Here is an 18,203-nt window from a genome sequence, read left to right on the forward strand (position 1 = left end):
CCGTTCCTGTCAAACTAATCTGATCAGTTTTTATGAGGAGGCAAGTTCTGGACTGGACCAAGGAAATGCAGTGGATGTTGTGTATATGGACTTTTCAAAAGCTTTTCATACGGTTCCACACAAAAGGTTGATACATAAAATGAGAACAATGGGGATAGGGGAAAATATATGTATGTGGGTTAAGAATTGGCTCAGTGATAGGAAACAAAGGGTGGTTATTAATGGAAAACACTCAGACTGGGTCTCAGTTAACAGTGGGGTACCACAGGGGTCAGTATTGGGCCCCCTTCTTTTTAACATATTTATTAATGACCTTGTAGGGGGCATACAGAGTAATATTTCAATATTTGCAGATGACACTAAACTCTGCAGGGTAATCAATACAGAGGGGACAATTTTATATTACAGGAGGATCTATGTAAACTAGAAGCTTGGGCTGATAAATGGCAAATGAGCTTTAATGGGGATAAATGTAAGGTAATGCACTTGGGCAGAGGAAATAAAATGTATAATTATATGCTTAATTGTAAAACACTGGGCAAAACTGTAACTGAAAAAGACCTGGGTGTATTGGTGGACGACAAGCTCACGTTTAGTGGCCAGTGTCAGGCTGCTGCTGCAAAGGCAAATAAAATAATGGGATGCATTAAAAGAGGCATAGATGCTCATGAGGAGAACATAATTTTACCTCTATACAAGTCATTAGTGCGACCACACTTAGAATACTGTGTACAGTTCTGGTCTCCGGTGTATAAGAAAGACATAGCTGAACTAGAGCGGGTGCAGAGAAGAGCGACCAAGGTTATTAGAGGACTGGGGGGTCTACAATACCAAGACAGGTTATTACACTTGGGGTTATTTACTGTGGAAAAAAGAAGGCTTAGGGGTGATCTTATTACTATGTACAAGTATATGAGGGGACAGTACAAAGACCTTTCTACTGATCTTTTTACTCTGAGGCCTGAGACTGGGACAAGGGGGCATCTTCTACGTCTGGAGGAAAGAAGGTTTAAACATAATCACAGACGCGGATTCTTTACTGTAAGAGCAGTGAGACTATGGAACTCTCTGCCGCATGATGTTGTAATGAGTGATTCACTGTTAAAATTTAAGAAGGGCATGGATGCCTTTCTTGAAAAGTATAATATTACAGGTTATAAATACTAGATTCCTTGATAGGGCATTGATCCAGGGAACTAGTCTGATTGTCGTATGGAGTTGGGAAGGAATTTTTTTCCCCAATGTGGAGCTTAGTGTTTGCCACATGTTTTTTTTTTTGCCTTCCTCTGGATCAACAAGTTAGGCTATGGGTTGGACTAGATGGACTTAGTCTTCCTTCAACCTTAAAAACTATGTTACTATGTAATATTATAAACTTCTGTGAAGCAGCTGGGGGTGCAAGGTGCTCACCACACATCTAGATAAGTTCCCTAAGGGGTCTAGTTTCCAAAATGGTGGCACTTGTGGAGGGTTTCCACTGTTTAGGCACATTAGGGGCTCCCCAAATGCGACATGGCATCTGCTAATTATTCAAAAAATTTTACATTCAAAAAGTCAAATGGCGCTCCTTCCCTTTCAAACCCTGCCGTGCGCCCAAACAGTGGTTTGCCTCCACATATGGGGTATCGGCGTGTTCAGGAGAAATTGCACAACAAATTTCATGGTGCAATTTATCCTATTACCCTTATGATAATGCAAAGTTAAGGGATGAAAAACGTTTTTGTGGGAAAAATGTGAAAATTTTATTTTTACAGCTCATTATTATAAACTTCTGTGAAGCACCTTGGGGTTCAAGGTGCTCACCACACATCTAGATAAGTTCCCTAAGGGGTCTAGTTTCCAAAATGGTGTCACTTGTGGGGGGGTTCCACTGTTTAGGCACATCAGGGGCTCCCCAAATGCAACATGGTGTCCGCTAATTATTCAAACAAATTTTACATTCAAAAAGTCAAATGGCGCTCCTTCCCTTTCAAACCCTGCCGTGCGCCCAAACAGTGGTTAGCCTCCACATATGAGGTATAAGCGTGTTCAGGAGAAATTGCACAACAAATTTCATGGTGCAATTTATCCTATTACTCTTATGATAATGCAAAATTAAGGGATGAAAAATGTTTTTGTGGGAAAAATGTGAATGGCGCTCCTTCCCTTCCAAACCCTGCAGTGCGCCCAAACAGTGGTTTTCCCTCACATATGGGGTATCAGCGCGCTCAAGAGAAATTGCACAAAAAAATTTGTGGTCCATTTTTTCCTGTTACCCCTGTGAAAATAAAAAAAATTGGGTCTAAAGTAACATTTTTGTGAAAAAAGTTAAATGTTAATTTTTTTCTTCCACATTCCAAAAATTCCTGTGAAGCACCTGAAGGGTTAATAAAGTTCTTGAATGTGGTTTTGAGCACTTTGAGGGGTGAAGTTTTTAGAATGGTGTCACTTTTGGGTATTTTCTGTCATAAAGACCCCTCAAAGTGACTTCAAATATGATGTGGTCCCTAAAAAAATGTTTTTGTAAATTTTGTTGGAAAAATGAGAAATCACTGGTCAACTTTTAACCCTTATAGCTCCCTAACAAAAAAAAATTTTGGTTCCAAAATTGTGCTGATGTAAAGTAGACATGTGGGAAATATTATTTATTAACTATTTTGTGTGACATATCTCTCTGATTTAAGGGCATGAAAATTCAAAGTTTGAAAATTGCAAAATTTTCAAAATTTTCGCCAAATTTCCGATTTTTTCACAAATAAAAGCAAGTGATATCGAAGAAATTTTGCCACTATCATGAAGTACAATATGTCACGAAAAAACAGTCTCAGAGTCAGGGGAATCTGTTGAAGCGTTCCAGAGTAATTACTTCATAAAATGACAGTGGTCAGAATTGAAAAAATATGGCTCGGTCAAGAAGGCAAAAACAGGCTCTGGTGCGAAGTGGTTAAAGGGGTTATCCAAGATTTTGATTATTTATCCCTATGGGGCTAAGAACTTAGTCAGATAATTGCTAACTACCTGCTTGTTCTGCCCGACGCCGATTTCTGCCAGTTCTCTGCCCACTCCCTGTATTTTACAAGATAGAGAGAAAGACACTGGTGGCGGCATAACCCCCGATAAAATGCCGCCTGAGGTACATGTCAACTGGTGTTTTACTGAAGTAGTTTCGCCTTGGAAAACTTGCCATGTGCACATAGCCTGTGTGAGATAAAGAACTTCTTCAATCATTATGTTAATCTTGTGGGATTTTTTATTTTGGTATTATATCTGTGAAATTAACCAGTTGTGTTTTATCTTTCACCAGGTCTTCTTTTCCTTGGAGTCACAGATTACTCACATGTAGAAGGATCATTAGTCGCTTCATCAACAGCGGATCCAAATGTGGAGCACATTACAACTGAGTTTCCTGTTTCTACAGGTGACAGTAAGATGCTAAATACATCACGACTTAAGACTAATACTGCATTCACACATTGCGACCACGGTGCAGTTTTTTCCAGCAATCTCACTAGAACTGTACCATTTTTCCCTTGCTGTTTGAAAATTACATGAAAGCAATGTGTTTTTAACATGATTGTGTAAAAAAAATGGCATGCCGCCGCAATGTGCTAACGCAGTCTTGTGCTGCATTTAGACGAGTAGATAATTGGCAAATTAGTGTTTTTAAGAAAGATTGTTCCAAATTATTTGCTATTCCGGTGATCACCTGTGGAATGTAAAACATGTTTGGTAATTGGATAGTATATGCCATTTTGACTGGGCTGGGTTTGAAGTTCAGCTCTGACATTTGACAGCACACATGCTCATGAAGCCCCCTCACCCCAATTCCTTGGATGAGGGTCTCTACTCTATCACAAATATGACCATCCCTGAAGTTGGAGGAAATCAAGCTTAACTGCAAAACCAATAGTATCAATGATAGCGCTATATAAGGTCAAATAATACCGCCACATAATACCAAACATAGTGAAGCAATAATGCCACCATATTGATCATTACTATTAGGTCTTTACGAAGAACAATATTGCAATTAACATTGTAATATCAGACAAATAATACCGCCAAACTATAACCACATATTACCAGTATACAGTATACAGTAGTGATAATACTAGTATACTGATGATTAACCTAAACTATTGTATTTGAATAAGACATACATTGAATGGTAATGGTAGATATCAGTGACTCATCACTGATGTTCTTGATGATCGTAATCATTTACTTTCCCTTTTCCATTTGGCCTAGACCACCACGAACACTCCTTCCATTCATGAGTCACCTCTGCATACAGACATCTATGGTTTATCGCAGGGCCGGCTCCAGGTTTTTCTGGGCCCCGGGCGAAAGAGTCTCAGTGGGCCCTTTTAACACGTACACGATTCATGATGCACAGATACGGCGGAGAAATAAATAAATATATATGTATATATACAGTTATATGAAAAAGTTTGGGCACCCCTATTAATCTTAAGCTTAATGTTTTATAAAAATTGGTGTTTTTGCAACAGCTATTTCAGTTTGATATATGTAATAACTGTTGGACACAGTAATGTTTCTGCCTTGAAATGAGGTTTATTGTACTAACAGAAAATGTGCAATCTGCATTCAAACAAAATTTGACAGGTGCATAAGTATGGGCACCCTTATCATTTTCTTGTTTTAAATACTCCTACCTACTTTTTACTGACTTGCTAAAGCACTTTTTTTGGTTTTGTAACCTCATTGAGCTTTGAACTTCATAGCCAGGTGTATGCAATCATGAGAAAAGCTACTTAAAGTGGCCACTTGCAAGTTGTTCTCCTGTTTGAATCTCCTCTGAAGAGTGGCATCATGGGCTCCTCAAAACAACTGTCAAATGATCTGAAAACAAAGATTACTCAACATAGTTGTTCAGGGGAAGGATACAAAAAGCTGTCTCAGAGATTTAACCTGTCAGTTTCCATTGTGAGGAACATAGTAAGGAAATGGAAGAACACAGGGACAGTTCTTGTTAAGGCCAGAAGTGGCAGGCCAAGAAAAACATCAGAAAGGCAGAGAAGAAGAATGGTGAGATCAGTCAAGGACAATCCTCAGACCACCTCCAGAGAGCTGCAGCATCAACTTGCTGCAGATGGTGTCACTGTGCATCGGTCAACTATACAACGCACTTTGCACAAGGAGGAGCTGTATGGGAGAGTGATGCGAAAGAAGCCGTTTCTGCAAGCACGCCACAAACAGAGTCGGCTGAGGTGTGCAAAAGCACATTTGGAGAAGCCAATTTCTTTTTGGAAGAAGGTCCTGTGGACTGATGAAACCAAGATTGAGTTGTTTGATCATACAAAAAGGTGTTATGCATGGCGGCAAAAAAACACAGCATTCCAAGAAAAACACTTGCTACCCACAGTAAAATTTGGTGGAGGTTCCATCATGCTTTGGGGCTGTGTGGCCAATGCCGGCACCGGGAATCTTGTTAAAGTTGAGGGACGCATGGATTCCACTCAGTATCAGCAGATTCTTGACAATAATGTTCAAGAATCAGTGATAAAGTTGAAGTTACGCGGGGGATGGATCTTTCAGCAAGACAATGATCCAAAACACCGCTCCAAATCTACTCAGGCATTCATGCAGAGGAACAATTACAATGTTCTGGAATGACCATCCCAGTCCCCAGACCTGAATATCATTGAACATCTGTGGGATCATTTGAAGAGGGCTGTCCATGCTCGGCGACCATCAAACGTATCTGAACTGGAATTGTTTTGTAAAGAGGAATGGTCAAAAATACCTTCATCCAGGATCCAGGAACTCATTAAAAGCTACAGGAAGCAACTAGAGGCTGTTATTTTTGCAAAAGGAGGATCTACTAAATATTAATGTCACTTTTCTGGTGAGGTGCCCATACTTATGCAACTGTCACATTTTGTTTGAATGCAGATTGCACATTTTCTGTTAGTACAATAAACCTCATTTCAAGGCAGAAACATTACTGTGTCCAACAGTTATTACATATATCAAACTGAAATAGCTGTTGCAAAAACACCAATTTTTTATTAAACATTAAGCTTAAGATTAATAGGGGTGCCCAAACTTTTTCATATAACTGTATATATATATTTATTTATTACACATGGCCCAGCCTGCCCCCTCATCCTTCACATACGCAGACATATGCACACGCACACACGGTACGCAGACATATGCGCGCGCGCACACGGTACGCAGACATATGCATGCACACACGGTACGCAGACATATGCGTGCGCACACACGGTACGCAGACATATGCGCGCGCACACACGGTACGCAGACATATGCGCGCGCACACACGGTACGCAGACATATGCGTGCGCACACACGGTACGCAGACATATGCGCGCGCACACACGGTACGCAGACATATGCGTGCGCACACACGGTACGCAGACATATGCGCGCGCACACACGGTACGCAGACATATGCGTGCACACACACGGTACGCAGACATATGTACACATACAGACATAAACATAGATAAAACAGACAAATATATATACACAGTCATATACACTGACATTCACATACATGCACTCACACAGACCCATTACTAATATTTTTAATATGGGGATTGGGGAAGCCTCACTCACCTGTCCCCGGTCCAGTGTCCTGTCCAGCAGCTCCTCGGGTATGGGGCAGTGTAGGGCCCCCGGCGTGTCACAGACTTCATGGCCCTGGAACATCAGAGGGGCCCACTTGCGGTCAGGTCCGGGCCCCTCCCGCCCATCTGTGCAGGACCTCCGCTCCGACGGTGTTTGATTGCCGGCACTCCCCCAGACATGGCCACGCGCTGTGCGGCTGTGTCTGCTAGTAATGACGCGGCAGGAGCGACACACAAGCACAATTAAAGGTGCAGTGCCGTCGACCCTGCCGTGTCATTACTAGCAGACACAGCCGGACAGCGCGCGGCCATGTCTGGGGGAGTGCCGGCAATCAAGCAGCGCCTGCATCCCTGAACAGGTGCCGAGGAAGCAGCCAGGGCCCCGACAGTGAGTGGGCGGGTGGGTGTGTGGGCCCGGCCCCGACAGTGAGTGGGCGGGTGGGTGTGTGGGCCCGGGCCCCGACAGTGAGTGGGCGGCTGGGCCCCTCTGATTTTGCAGGGCCCCGGCACTTGCCCGGGTACGCCGGGTGCTGACGCCGGCCCTGGTTTATCGCCATTGCAGCACTTTCCTCACATTCTGCCACCTCTACACAAATGACATAGTGCTATAACTAGTGTTGATCGAGCACTAAAATGCTCGGGTGCTCGAAGCTCGGGCCAAACTCGCCGTGATACTCGGGTGCTCGACCCGAGCAATGAGCCCAATGTTAGTCTGTGGGAGACCCGAGCATTTTTGGCGTGGCACCCCCGGCAGTCTTTTAAAAGCCTAACAAGTGCCCAAAACGATAGTGACAGTGCTCAAATGACATGGGGACAGCATGGGGATCGCCCGAGGAAGCATTTCTGACACCCAGGTCACTGCTGTCAACAACGTGGTCAGAGGTATTAAGCCACTTTTAAGGGCTCACAATAAAACGTTCAAAAACAAAACTGAAACTTCTTTCCTGTGAAATATGTTAAGGAACTTCCTTTCCAGGGTAAAGACTTGTGTATAAGGTAAAAGAAATAACCCCCACAAAAAAATACTCCTCCACACCTTGGGCTATGTTAACAAGTAGCATTTTTTATGCGTTTTTGCACTTTTGTATTGCTTTCGACCGTGACAAATGCATTCACTGGGCAATGTCATTTTAACATTTTACAACCTTATCTGGCCATGTGCTGTGTGACACATGCATACAGTGCTGAAAAGACATGGGAACCACATGGGGAAGACCCCTGGAAGCATCTTTGACACCCAGGTCACTGCCTAAAAGTGTGCCCATCAGAAGTCATCCTTGCCGCATCAGAAGATGCACACTTGCAACTATCCCCGTGCAAGTTCTTGTCCCAGGGCACTGTTCAATTGTACCTCCCCCATTCCTTGCAATGCAAGTGCAAGCATGCAGCCTGCCACCCACCCACCCACAGGCTGCAATACCATACTGCTTGCTTGCTTGCACTTGAAATTGGGGCTTTTAGGCATGTGGAGGCGGAATCTGGCCACCACGTCATGGCTGCTTTGGCGGCCTGGAATCCATACTCAGTCCCCAGCCGCCCGACGGCCGGGTGTCCATACTCAGTCCCCAGCCGCCCCGCGGCCGGGTGTCCACACACTGTCCCCAGCTGCCTGGGGGCAGCCGGGTGTCCATAAATGGTCCCCAGCCGCCCCTATTTCTCCTGTCAACTTCCCCCCACACACTTTTCTTAGCCCGGCCTGCTTTAGGGCAGCATTGGACGAGACCACCAGAGAACCAGACTCCTCTGGTGGGCCCTGGCTTCTTCATCAGGGGAGTTGAGAGTGCCAAGGTGAGGAGCATGATGATGATGATAGAAGTTAGCATCTGCTTTGTTTTCTTTTAATGCAAGCATAAGTGTGCAGCCTGCCACCCACCCACCCCCAGGCTGCAATGCCATACTGCTAACTTGCACTTGAAATGGGGCCTTTTAGTTTGGAGGAGGCCGAAGCTGGCCACTACCTCATGGCTGCTTCGGCAGCGAGGTATCCATACTCAGTCCCCAGCCTATTTGTCCCGGTGTGCCTTATACATAAGTTTAAGCGCGTATACCAAAACATTACCTGTGCCCTCCCCAGTGCATTTAGTGGGAAGGACAGCCTATTCCGCTGTATTGTGTGCATGCCAAACCCCTGTTCATGGTACATGCGAAGATGCCTCCCACCCTGTACCTGTCGTTGCAGACTTGCAACTATCCCCGTTCAAGTCCTTGTCCCAGGGCAGTGTTCAATTGTACCTCTCCCATTCCTTGCAATGCAAGCGCAAGTATGCAGCCTGCCACCCGCCCACCCCCAGGCTGCAATACCATACTGCTTGCTTGCTTGCACTTGAAATTGGGGCTTTTAGGCATGTGGAGGCGGAATCTGGCCACCATGTCATGGCTGTATTGGCGGCCTGGAATCCATACTCAGTCCCCAGCCGCCTGGCGGCCGGGTGTCCACACTCGGTCCCCAGCCACCAGGGGGCGGCCAGGTGTCCATACTCAGTCCACAGCCGCCTGGGGGCAGCCGGGTGTCCATAAACGGTCCCCAGCCACCCCTATTTCTCCTGTCAAGTTCCCCCCACACACTTTTCTAAGCCCGGCCTGCTTTAGGTCAGCATTGGACAAGACCACCAGAGAACCAGACTCCTCTGGTGGGCCCTGGCTTCTCCATCAGGGGAGTTGAGAGTGCCAAGGTGAGGACCATGATGATGATGATACAAGTTAGCATCTGCTTTGTTTTCTTGGAATGCAAGCGCATGTATGTAGTAGCGGCTAGGCCTTAAGTGGTCAGCGTTTTGGCGCATATCCTACCTCCTCCGAGGATTGCTGGATGTTTTCCTGCTACTATCCAAGTTCTATGACTCCCGTTAAAACAAAGCTTCAGGTGATAAATGATGGATGAGGTAGTGGCAAAGGAGAAAGAGCAGGAGGAACAGGGACCATTCACATCAATAACAGGCCAGTCAACCACATATGTCTTGCAGGATATGTTTCTGTAGCAAAAGGAGCAGTTCGGCTACACAGTTATAGGGCATACAGTGAGTGCAATGCCTACCAAAAATTTTGAGGCACTCCAATGCCTGTTGGAAATGACATGGAGGTCAGAGGGCCTTAACTAAACCGTTTTTTCCATTTATACCAACTGGGTCTCCTGTACACTGTTAGCCTAAGCAGTGAATGGAAGGCTTTCCAAAAATTATGAGGAACATGCAATGCCCCTTACGAGAGCCATGCAGTACAGCATATTACAAACATTTGTCCCATTATTGGGGAGTGGATCTCCCATAGTATTTGCTTATGCCTTCCAAGCAAAAGCTTCCAAAAATTAGGATGAACCAACTTGCAATGCCCCTTACAAGAACCATGCTGTACAGCATATTACAAACATAAGTCCCATTATTGGGGAGTGGGTCTCCCATAGTATTTGCTTATGCCTTCCAAGCAAAAGCTTCCAAAAATTAGGACGGACCAACTTGCAATGCCCCTTACAAGAGCCATGCAGTACAGCATATTACAAACATAAGTCCCATTATTGGGGAGTGGGTCTCCCATAGTATTTGCTTATACCTTCCAAGCAAAAGCTTCCAAAAATTAGGATGAACCAACTTGCAATGCCCCTTACAAGAACCATGCTGTACAGCATATTACAAACATAAGTCCCATTATTGGGGAGTGGGTCTCCCATAGTATTTGCTTATGCCTTCCAAGCAAAAGCTTCCAAAAATTAGGATAACCAACTTGCAATGCCCCTTACAAGAACCATGCAGTACAGCATATTACAAACATAAGTACCATTATTGGGGAGTGGGTCACCCATAGTATTTGCTTATGCCTTCCAAGCAAAAGCTTCCAAAAATTAGGACGGACCAACTTGCAATGCCCCTTACAAGAGCCATGCAGTACAGCATATTACAAACATTTGTCCCATTATTGGGGAGTGGGTCTCCCATAGTATTTGCTTATGCCTTCAAAGCAAAAGCTTCCAAAAATTAGGACGGACCAACTTGCAATGCCCCTTACAAGAGCCATGCAGTACAGCATATTACAAACAAAAGACCCATTATTGGGGAGTGGGTCTCCCATAGTATTTGCTTATGCCTTCCAAGCAAAAGCTTCCAAAAATTAGGAAGGACCAACTTGCAATGCCCCTTACAAGAGCCATTCAGTACAGCATATTACAAACAGAAGTCCCATTATTGGGGAGTGGGTCGCCCATAGTATTTGCTTATGCCTTCCAAGCAAAAGCTTCCAAAAATTAGGACGGACCAACTTGCAATGCCCCTTACAAGAGCCATGCAGTACAGCATATTACAAACATAAGTCCCATTATTGGGGAGTGGGTCTCCCATAGTATTTGCTTATGCTTTCCAAGCAAAAGCTTCCAAAAATTAGGAGGAAATGCAGTGCCCATTCGAAGACTCGTGGAGGTCCCAGTAGCTTAACAAGACGGTTTTAATGCCCCTTACAAGAGACGTGGAGGTCAGAGTGGTATAAAAAGACGCTTTTAATGCCCCTTACAAGAGCCATACAGTACAGCATCTTAAAAATATTATTCCCATTATTGGGGAGTGGGTCTCCCACAGTCTTTGCTTATGCCTTCCAAGCAAAAGCTGACAAAAATAAGGACGGAGGAACTTTCAATAATGGCAACATGGACCGTGGTCACCCTGGTGGTGTAGTGGTGGTGGAGGCTGAGGATAAGGAGAAGAACATAAAACAGCCGAAATGAGGAAGCGTATACCCATGTGTGGGTGTGAATCGGTGCATGGGAATACACCTCCCAAAATAACACAGTGGATTTGACTTTATGTTACTCTGCTGTCATTTGGTGGTGATGAGAAGTCTGGCCCAATCCAGCCCTTGTTCATTTTGATAAGGGTCAGCTTGTCAGCATTGTCAGTTGACAGGCGAGTGCGCTTATCAGTTATAATTCCCCCAGCAGCACTAAAAACACGCTCCGATAACACGCTAGCGGCAGGGCAGGCCAGGACCTCCAAGGCGTACAGAGCGAGTTCATTCCAAGTGTCCAGCTTGGATACCCAATAATTAAAAGGCACAGAGGAATCACGGAGGACGCTGGTACGGTCGGCAAGGTACTCCCTCACCATCTTTTGAAACTTTCCACTCCTTGTGAGAGTACCCCGCGCCTCAGGGTCTGTCCGAAGGGAGGGTCTGAGAAAACTGTCCCAGAAAGTTGACAGTGTTCCCCTGCCTCTGCTGGATTGGAGTTGCCTCTCTCTTGCTTGTACGCTTTGGTTGGTCAACGAACTGTGACCTCTGCCGCTAGCGTGTTCAGATGGGAATTTTTTTAACAGTTCTGCAGCAAGGGCCTTCTGGTACTGGCCCATTTTTGTAGACTTCTCCACCTCAGGAATAAGAGAGTGAAAGTTCTCCTTGTAGCAGGGGTCTACAAGTGTCACCAACCAGTAATGACTGTCACCCAACATTTTGACAACGCGAGGGTCACGGTTAAGGCAGCGTAACATAAAGTCAGCCATGCGTGCTAGACTGGTAACAGGCAAGATTTCCGTGTCCTCAACAAGATGACGACTGACCATGCTCTCCTCCTCCTCCTCCCCCCTGTCCTCAGGCCACCCACGCTGAACCGACGGTATGACACTTGTACAGGTACTACCGTCTACAGCGCATGATAACAGCTCCTGTTCTTCCTCCTCCTCCTCTCCCTCATTGTCCCCCAATGCACGTTGGGATGAGATGAGGCTGGGCTGTGTGTTATTGCCCACTACGGCTTCTTGATCCATCTCATCATACTCTGGCTGCAATGCCTCCTCTTTAATTCTCTGCAGAGAGCGTTGCAAAAGACAGACAAGTGGGATGCTGACACTAATGATGGCGTCATCGCCACTCACCATCTTGGTGGCCTCCTGAAAGTTAGTCAGGATGGTACATATGTCAAACATCCAGGTCCACTCATGAGGTCTTATGTGTGGAGTCTGACCTTAATATCGACGGCTTTGTTGCAGCTGGTACTCCACAACTGCTCTCTTCTGCTCAGAAATCCTTTGCAACATGTGGGGGGTAGAGTTCCAACGTGTGGGGACATCACACACCAGTCGGTGTGCCAGAAGCTGCAAACGCTGCTGCAACACAGCAAGGGCGGCGGAAGCTGTAGCCAACTTGCAAAAATGAGCTGACAGGCGGCGTACTTGTAGTGCCCCGAGGGTTCGGCCGCTACAGGGGTATTGCACCTCTGCCAGAGGTGTGATATTCCACTCGCGGGTAAGGATGGAGTATGGACCAGGGCTCAGTTAGCTGCATGCAACACACACACCCCATTTCCGGGGGACAGCTCAACGGTGCTCCTATTAGTACAGTAATGCAGGCACGACAGACCATGTCCCTGGCTGGAGTGGGGAGTGGGGAGGAAAACCCAGTGATGTAGGAGCAGAAGGGGGACAGTTTCTGAGCATAGATAGGAGCTCATTGGTTGATGGTCACCTGAGCTCACACACTAGGGAAGGGTATATAAGGTGGGCACCATCTTAGTTCTGGGTTGAATTCAGTGAGAGAAGGAGTTCAGCCAGAGAGGGCTGACAGGGAGCTGTGGCTCAGTCTGGGCCCAGCTCCACGAGGCAGGCCTAGAGTGAAGGCCGGAGCTAGAAGGAAGGAACAGAAACAGAAAGGAAGAGAAAGGAACAGAAACAGAAAGGAACAGCAAAGAAAAGAGAAGTACCCAAAGTGTAGAAGGGCTCAGAAACGAGAAGGCAGAAGGGACCCTAAGAGCCCATGAGAATACCGGGTGAAGGGTCAGGCAGATTAAGGGTACCAGATCCCAAGTTGGTGGAGGAGAAACTACCCTCAGCCAAAGACCGGAGGTCGTGATCATTTATTGGTGCGACACCTCACCAAACCTGCTAAGAAGGCACCATATAGGACAGCGGGGAACGGGGCCCACGTTTACCCGCGCAGATCCACGGTAGCTGGAAAAAAGTTGGTCACTGGTGGGGCAGGCCAGAGAAAGAATAGAAGGGGGTCCTGTGCCATATTCCTGAATTGCCTAGGGGTTGACCGAGCCCCTCACCTGGTAGACGCAGCACGGCTCGGGCGGTCATTGCTGACAGAAGTGACTGCGAATACACGAACTGTGAGTAAAAGACCCTGGACTGCAACACATTGTCTTTGTGCTTTTTGCTTCGCCAGCACTAACGGTACTGGGACTCCCTGCACCATCACCCCCACCATCCACTACTCTGCCCTGGGGCTGCACTCTTCCCGTGGGGAGTTACACTACCTCAGCTGCCTACACCATCAGCCTCAGCGGTCTGCCTTGCAGCGGCGGTTCATAATAGCCGCAATCCATGGGTGGCGTAGTCGGACATTACCTACAGCACATAGCAGACTACCACTGGTCTGACCACCCTGAGCCACGGAACCGGGTCGCCGCCACTACCCCCCAGCATCTCCCTATTGCCCGGCTCCGAGTGCCCCACGGCCCAGGGGGCGAGTCTGCTTTGGCGTAGTCGGCAGGATCGTGACCAACCCGCCACCAGCTGGTATTGCGTGCCTGAAAAGAGACTGTTTCACTGTGTTAAAGATGGCGCCCGCCCCAGAAGAACGAGCACCATAATGTGCGCGCCAAAAGACCACAGGAAGCCACCTCCCATCGTGGGCCAGGTCCCAGAATGGCGCCAAAGAAGGAGCCCACCCCAAACAGCTATGAGCGTGGTTGTGGAGATGTCCATCAAGGTGGGGGGGCTTCCCCTGAAGGTGATTGTCAGCAGATTGCCCCAAGGCCACCCCCAATGGGGGCAGAAAGAGAAGAAAACTGTGGGGCAGGGTGCGGTCTGGATCAGTCTGTACGGACCGCACCCGGGAATGGAAGGAGAGAGCAGCACCAGTACCCTGGCGCGTGGCCTGCTGCAGGCCGAGCCACCCTGCAGCTTCGCGGAGCTGCTAGCACAGCTCCCCATGGACCCGGAGCATGCGCAAGCTGCGCTAGAAGAACTGGACCGGAGGATGGTCCGGGCGCAGCAGGATGTGATTGCCGGGTGGAAGGAGGAGTTGGCCCGGCAAGCCGTGGCCCGACCGCAGGAGGCGCTACCACCGCCCAGCAGCGCGCCTGCCTCCGAGGACGGTGAAGGAGGTTCGGAGTCCGGGGACGACGCCGCGGAGGAGGCTGCAATGACCGAGTCAGGTAACGAGGACGTCACCACCCCCAGCCCTGAAGCCGCGAGCCTGCCTCAGCCTCCCGTTGCGAAGCTCGAAGCCCCGGGGACCGTACCTGTCACCACTCCTCTGCCGCTACCAGCTAGGCCTCAGGCTGCAAGCGCTGCTGTCACGCTCCGCCCCACGCCGTGCCCTTTAACCCCGGGCGCGATAAAGAAGCAGACGCCACCGGCCTGGTCGCAAGGCTGAGTGCCCCCGGGCGCCGCTCCCCCACCGGTGCCCCCTGCCATACCGTCCCTGGGCGCGGACTTGTTCGCCCAGCACACCGGGCCGGACGGGCAGCCCTTCATCTGGCCGCCCGAGTATGTCAACCCCCGCCTCCAAAGAAACCTGTCTGCGGAGGCCAGAGCTGCACCAGGACCCCTAATACCTGTTCCGGAGCCCATGGACGTTGCCCAGCCCCCGCTCGAGGATACCCAGTTCGAATGGGACCCCACTGGAGAAAATCTGATGGGGTTCGCCCAAGAAACCCGGGCGGACGCAGCCCGTCGACAAGAGTCCTGCCGTCAGCAGTTGGAGATGTTTGAGAGAGAGCGGCGGGAACGGCGTGTCCGGCAAGAGCGGCTCCAAGTGCAAAGTGCGGAGCAGAAAAGGAGGGCCCGACAGAAACCCCGAGCCGCCAGCGGTCCCAGAGTCACTGGGACCGTGGTGAAATTTCAAATGGAGCGCGGCTGGGGCTTCATCAAAGATCCTGGGACCATCAGCGACGTCTTTGTGACCCGGAGGGATGTCGAGAGCCACCTGCCAGAAGGTCATCGAGGGCGGGATCTGTATCCTGGCGACGTGGTGTCCTACACCCGACACCAGGGCGTGAAGGGATGGTACGCCCTCCACGTCCATAGAGTAGTAGAGGAGGAGGAACAGCACTACTCAGATCCAGAGTACCAAGAGGGCCCGGACGGGCCTGAAGACGACCAGGAGGAGCAAGGAGCATCAGGAGGACACCGTTACCAGTAAACGGTAGAGTGTGACTGTAAATAGTTACCCGTCGGGGTAAAAGGAACTGTTATGGGACTGTTTCCACTGAGAGTGTGGTCCCCGTTGGGACTGATATAGAACTGATAAAAAGTTGCCCCACCCCCTAAGTTACCTGGCTGAGGACTGAGAACAGCCATCCCTTTTCCCTAACCTTGCTGGGGACTGAGAACAGCCATTCCCCTTCCCAAAACTGGCCGAGGACTGAGAGCGGCCATCCTGTAAATAGTTGCGCTTCCTAAAGAGCCCCCTATTGGTTTTATAAAAAGACTGCAACGTCTACCTCAAGACAAATTTGCTGGACTGTTGCACCTTTAAGAAGAATGAACACCTGGTCGCAAGTTGCACCGCGGCCAGGATACAAGAATGTGCCTTATTTGAAAATGTTTTATATGAAGAGTTTTATATGCTGCTAGGTGATAATGCAAATGTTTTATATGATGTTTTATATGACAAAAGAGTTCCGGTAGTATTAACTATGACAAAGAAAAGTGTTTCCCATAAAGGGAATTGAACAATGTCGTCCGTTTTCTACTGTAAAAAGTTTTGAAAAAGTTTTGCACGTCTTGTAATCAAATGTCTTTACTCTTTTCCAGCCCGAGGACGTGCTGTGGTTTACAAGGGGGGAATGTAGCGCCCCGAGGGTTCGGCCGCTACAGGGGTATTGCACCTCTGCCAGAGGTGTGATATTCCACTCCCGGGTAAGGATGGAGTATGGACCAGGGCTCAGTTAGCTGCATGCAACACACACACCCCATTTCAGGGGAACAGCTCAACGGTGCTCCCATTAGTACAGTAATGCAGGTACGACAGACCATGTCCCTGGCTGGAGTGGGGAGTGGGGAGGAAAACCCAGTGATGTAGGAGCAGAAGGGGGACGGTTTCTGAGCATAGATAGGAGCTCATTGGTTGCTGGTCACCTGAGCTCACACACTAGGGAAGGGTATATAAGGTGGGCACCATCTTAGTTCTGGGTTGAGTTCAGTGAGAGAAGGAGTTCAGCCAGAGAGGGCTGACAGGGAGCTGTGGCTCAGTCTGGGCCCAGCTCCACGAGGCAGGCCTAGAATGAAGGCCAGAGCTAGAAGGAAGGAACAGAAACAGAAAGGAAGAGAAAGGAACAGAAACAGAAAGGAACAGCAAAGAAAAGAGAAGTACCCAAAGTGTAGAAGGGCTCAGAAACGAGAAGGCAGAAGGGACCCTAAGAGCCCATGAGAATACCGGGTGAAGGGTCAGGCAGATTAAGGGTACCGGATCCCAAGTTGGTGGAGGAGAAACTACCCTCAGCCAAAGACCGGAGGTCGTGATCATTTATTGGTGCGACACCTCACCAAACCTGCTAAGAAGGCACCATATAGGACAGCGGGGCCCACGTTTAGCCGCGCAGATCCGCGGTAGCTGGACAAAAGTTGGTCACTGGTGGGGCAGGCCAGAGAAAGGATAGAAGGGGGTCCTGTGCCATATTCCTGAACTGCCTGGGGGTTGACCGAGCCCCTAACCTGGTGGACGCAGCACGGCTCGGGCGGTCATTGCTGACAGAAGTGACTGGGAATACATGAACTGTGAGTAAAAGACCCTGGACTGCAACAAGTTGTCTTTGTGCTTTTTGCTTCGCCAGCACTAACGGTACTGGGACTCCCTGCACCATCACCCCCACCATCCACTACTCTTCCCTGGGGCTGCACTCTTCCCGTGGGGAGTTACACTACCTCAGCTGCCTACACCATCAGCCTCAGCGGTCTGCCTTGCAGCGGCGGTTCATAATAGCCGCAATCCACGGGTGGCGTAGTCGGACATTACCTACAGCACATAGCAGACTACCACTGGTCTGACCACCCTGAGCCACGGAACCGGGTCGCCACCACTACCCCCCTGCGTCTCCCTATTGCCCGGCTCCGAGTGCCCCACGGCCCAGGGGGCGAGTCACACTTTCACGAGCAGATATGGCAACTCAGGGTACGATTTAAGAAACCGCTGAACCACGAGGTTAAGCACATGAGCCAGGCATGGTACATGTGTGATCTCACCTCTCCTCAGAGCCGCCACCAGGTTACGGCCATTGTCAGACACGACCATGCCTGGATGTAGGTTCAGTGGTCTCAGCCACAGATCTGCCTGCTCTTTCACAGCTGTCCACAACTCACAAGCAGTGAGAGGTTTATCACCTAAGCTTATGAGTTTCAGCACAGCCTGTTGCCGCTTGGCGGAGGCAGTACTGCAGTGCTTCCAGCTTGTAACTGATGTGGTGATATCTGAGATGGAGGCTGAACATGAGGAGGAGGAGGATGCGCAGGAGCTGTACACTGTGGGAGCAACTCGGACTGACATAGGGCCCACAATCCTCGGTGTGGGGAGGATGTGTTCCTTCCCAAGATCCGACTGGGTCCCGGCTTCCACTATGTTTACCCAGTGTGCCGTCAGGGAGATGTACCATCCCTGGCCACAAGCACTTGTCCACGTGTCCGTTGT

The 18,203-nt window shown here is 48.7% G+C and overlaps 1 protein-coding gene across 34 annotated transcripts in view; it reads left to right on the plus strand.

The window, feature by feature from the left end:
- The window catches only part of LOC141155441 (uncharacterized), a 352,337-nt gene that overhangs the window by 78,564 nt on the left and 255,570 nt on the right, over positions 1-18,203 (plus strand). For 31 of the 34 annotated variants that reach the window (XR_012247541.1, XR_012247565.1, XM_073642309.1 and 28 more), the window contains exon 2: positions 3,284-3,403. Coding sequence is in view for 32 of the 34 variants with exons in the window: in XM_073642309.1 (XP_073498410.1) it covers positions 3,284-3,403 (120 nt within the window). In the remaining 2 variants the exon portion in view is untranslated. The remainder of the gene's footprint in view (positions 1-3,283; positions 3,404-18,203) is intronic. The other 3 variants (XM_073642317.1, XM_073642365.1, XM_073642413.1) reach the window with 1 other exon arrangement.

This window comes from Phyllobates terribilis, unplaced genomic scaffold, assembly GCF_046119375.1.
Source record: "Phyllobates terribilis strain yellow unplaced genomic scaffold, ASM4611937v1 Scaffold_1__5_contigs__length_1240528914, whole genome shotgun sequence".
Lineage (NCBI taxonomy): Eukaryota > Metazoa > Chordata > Amphibia > Anura > Dendrobatidae > Phyllobates > Phyllobates terribilis.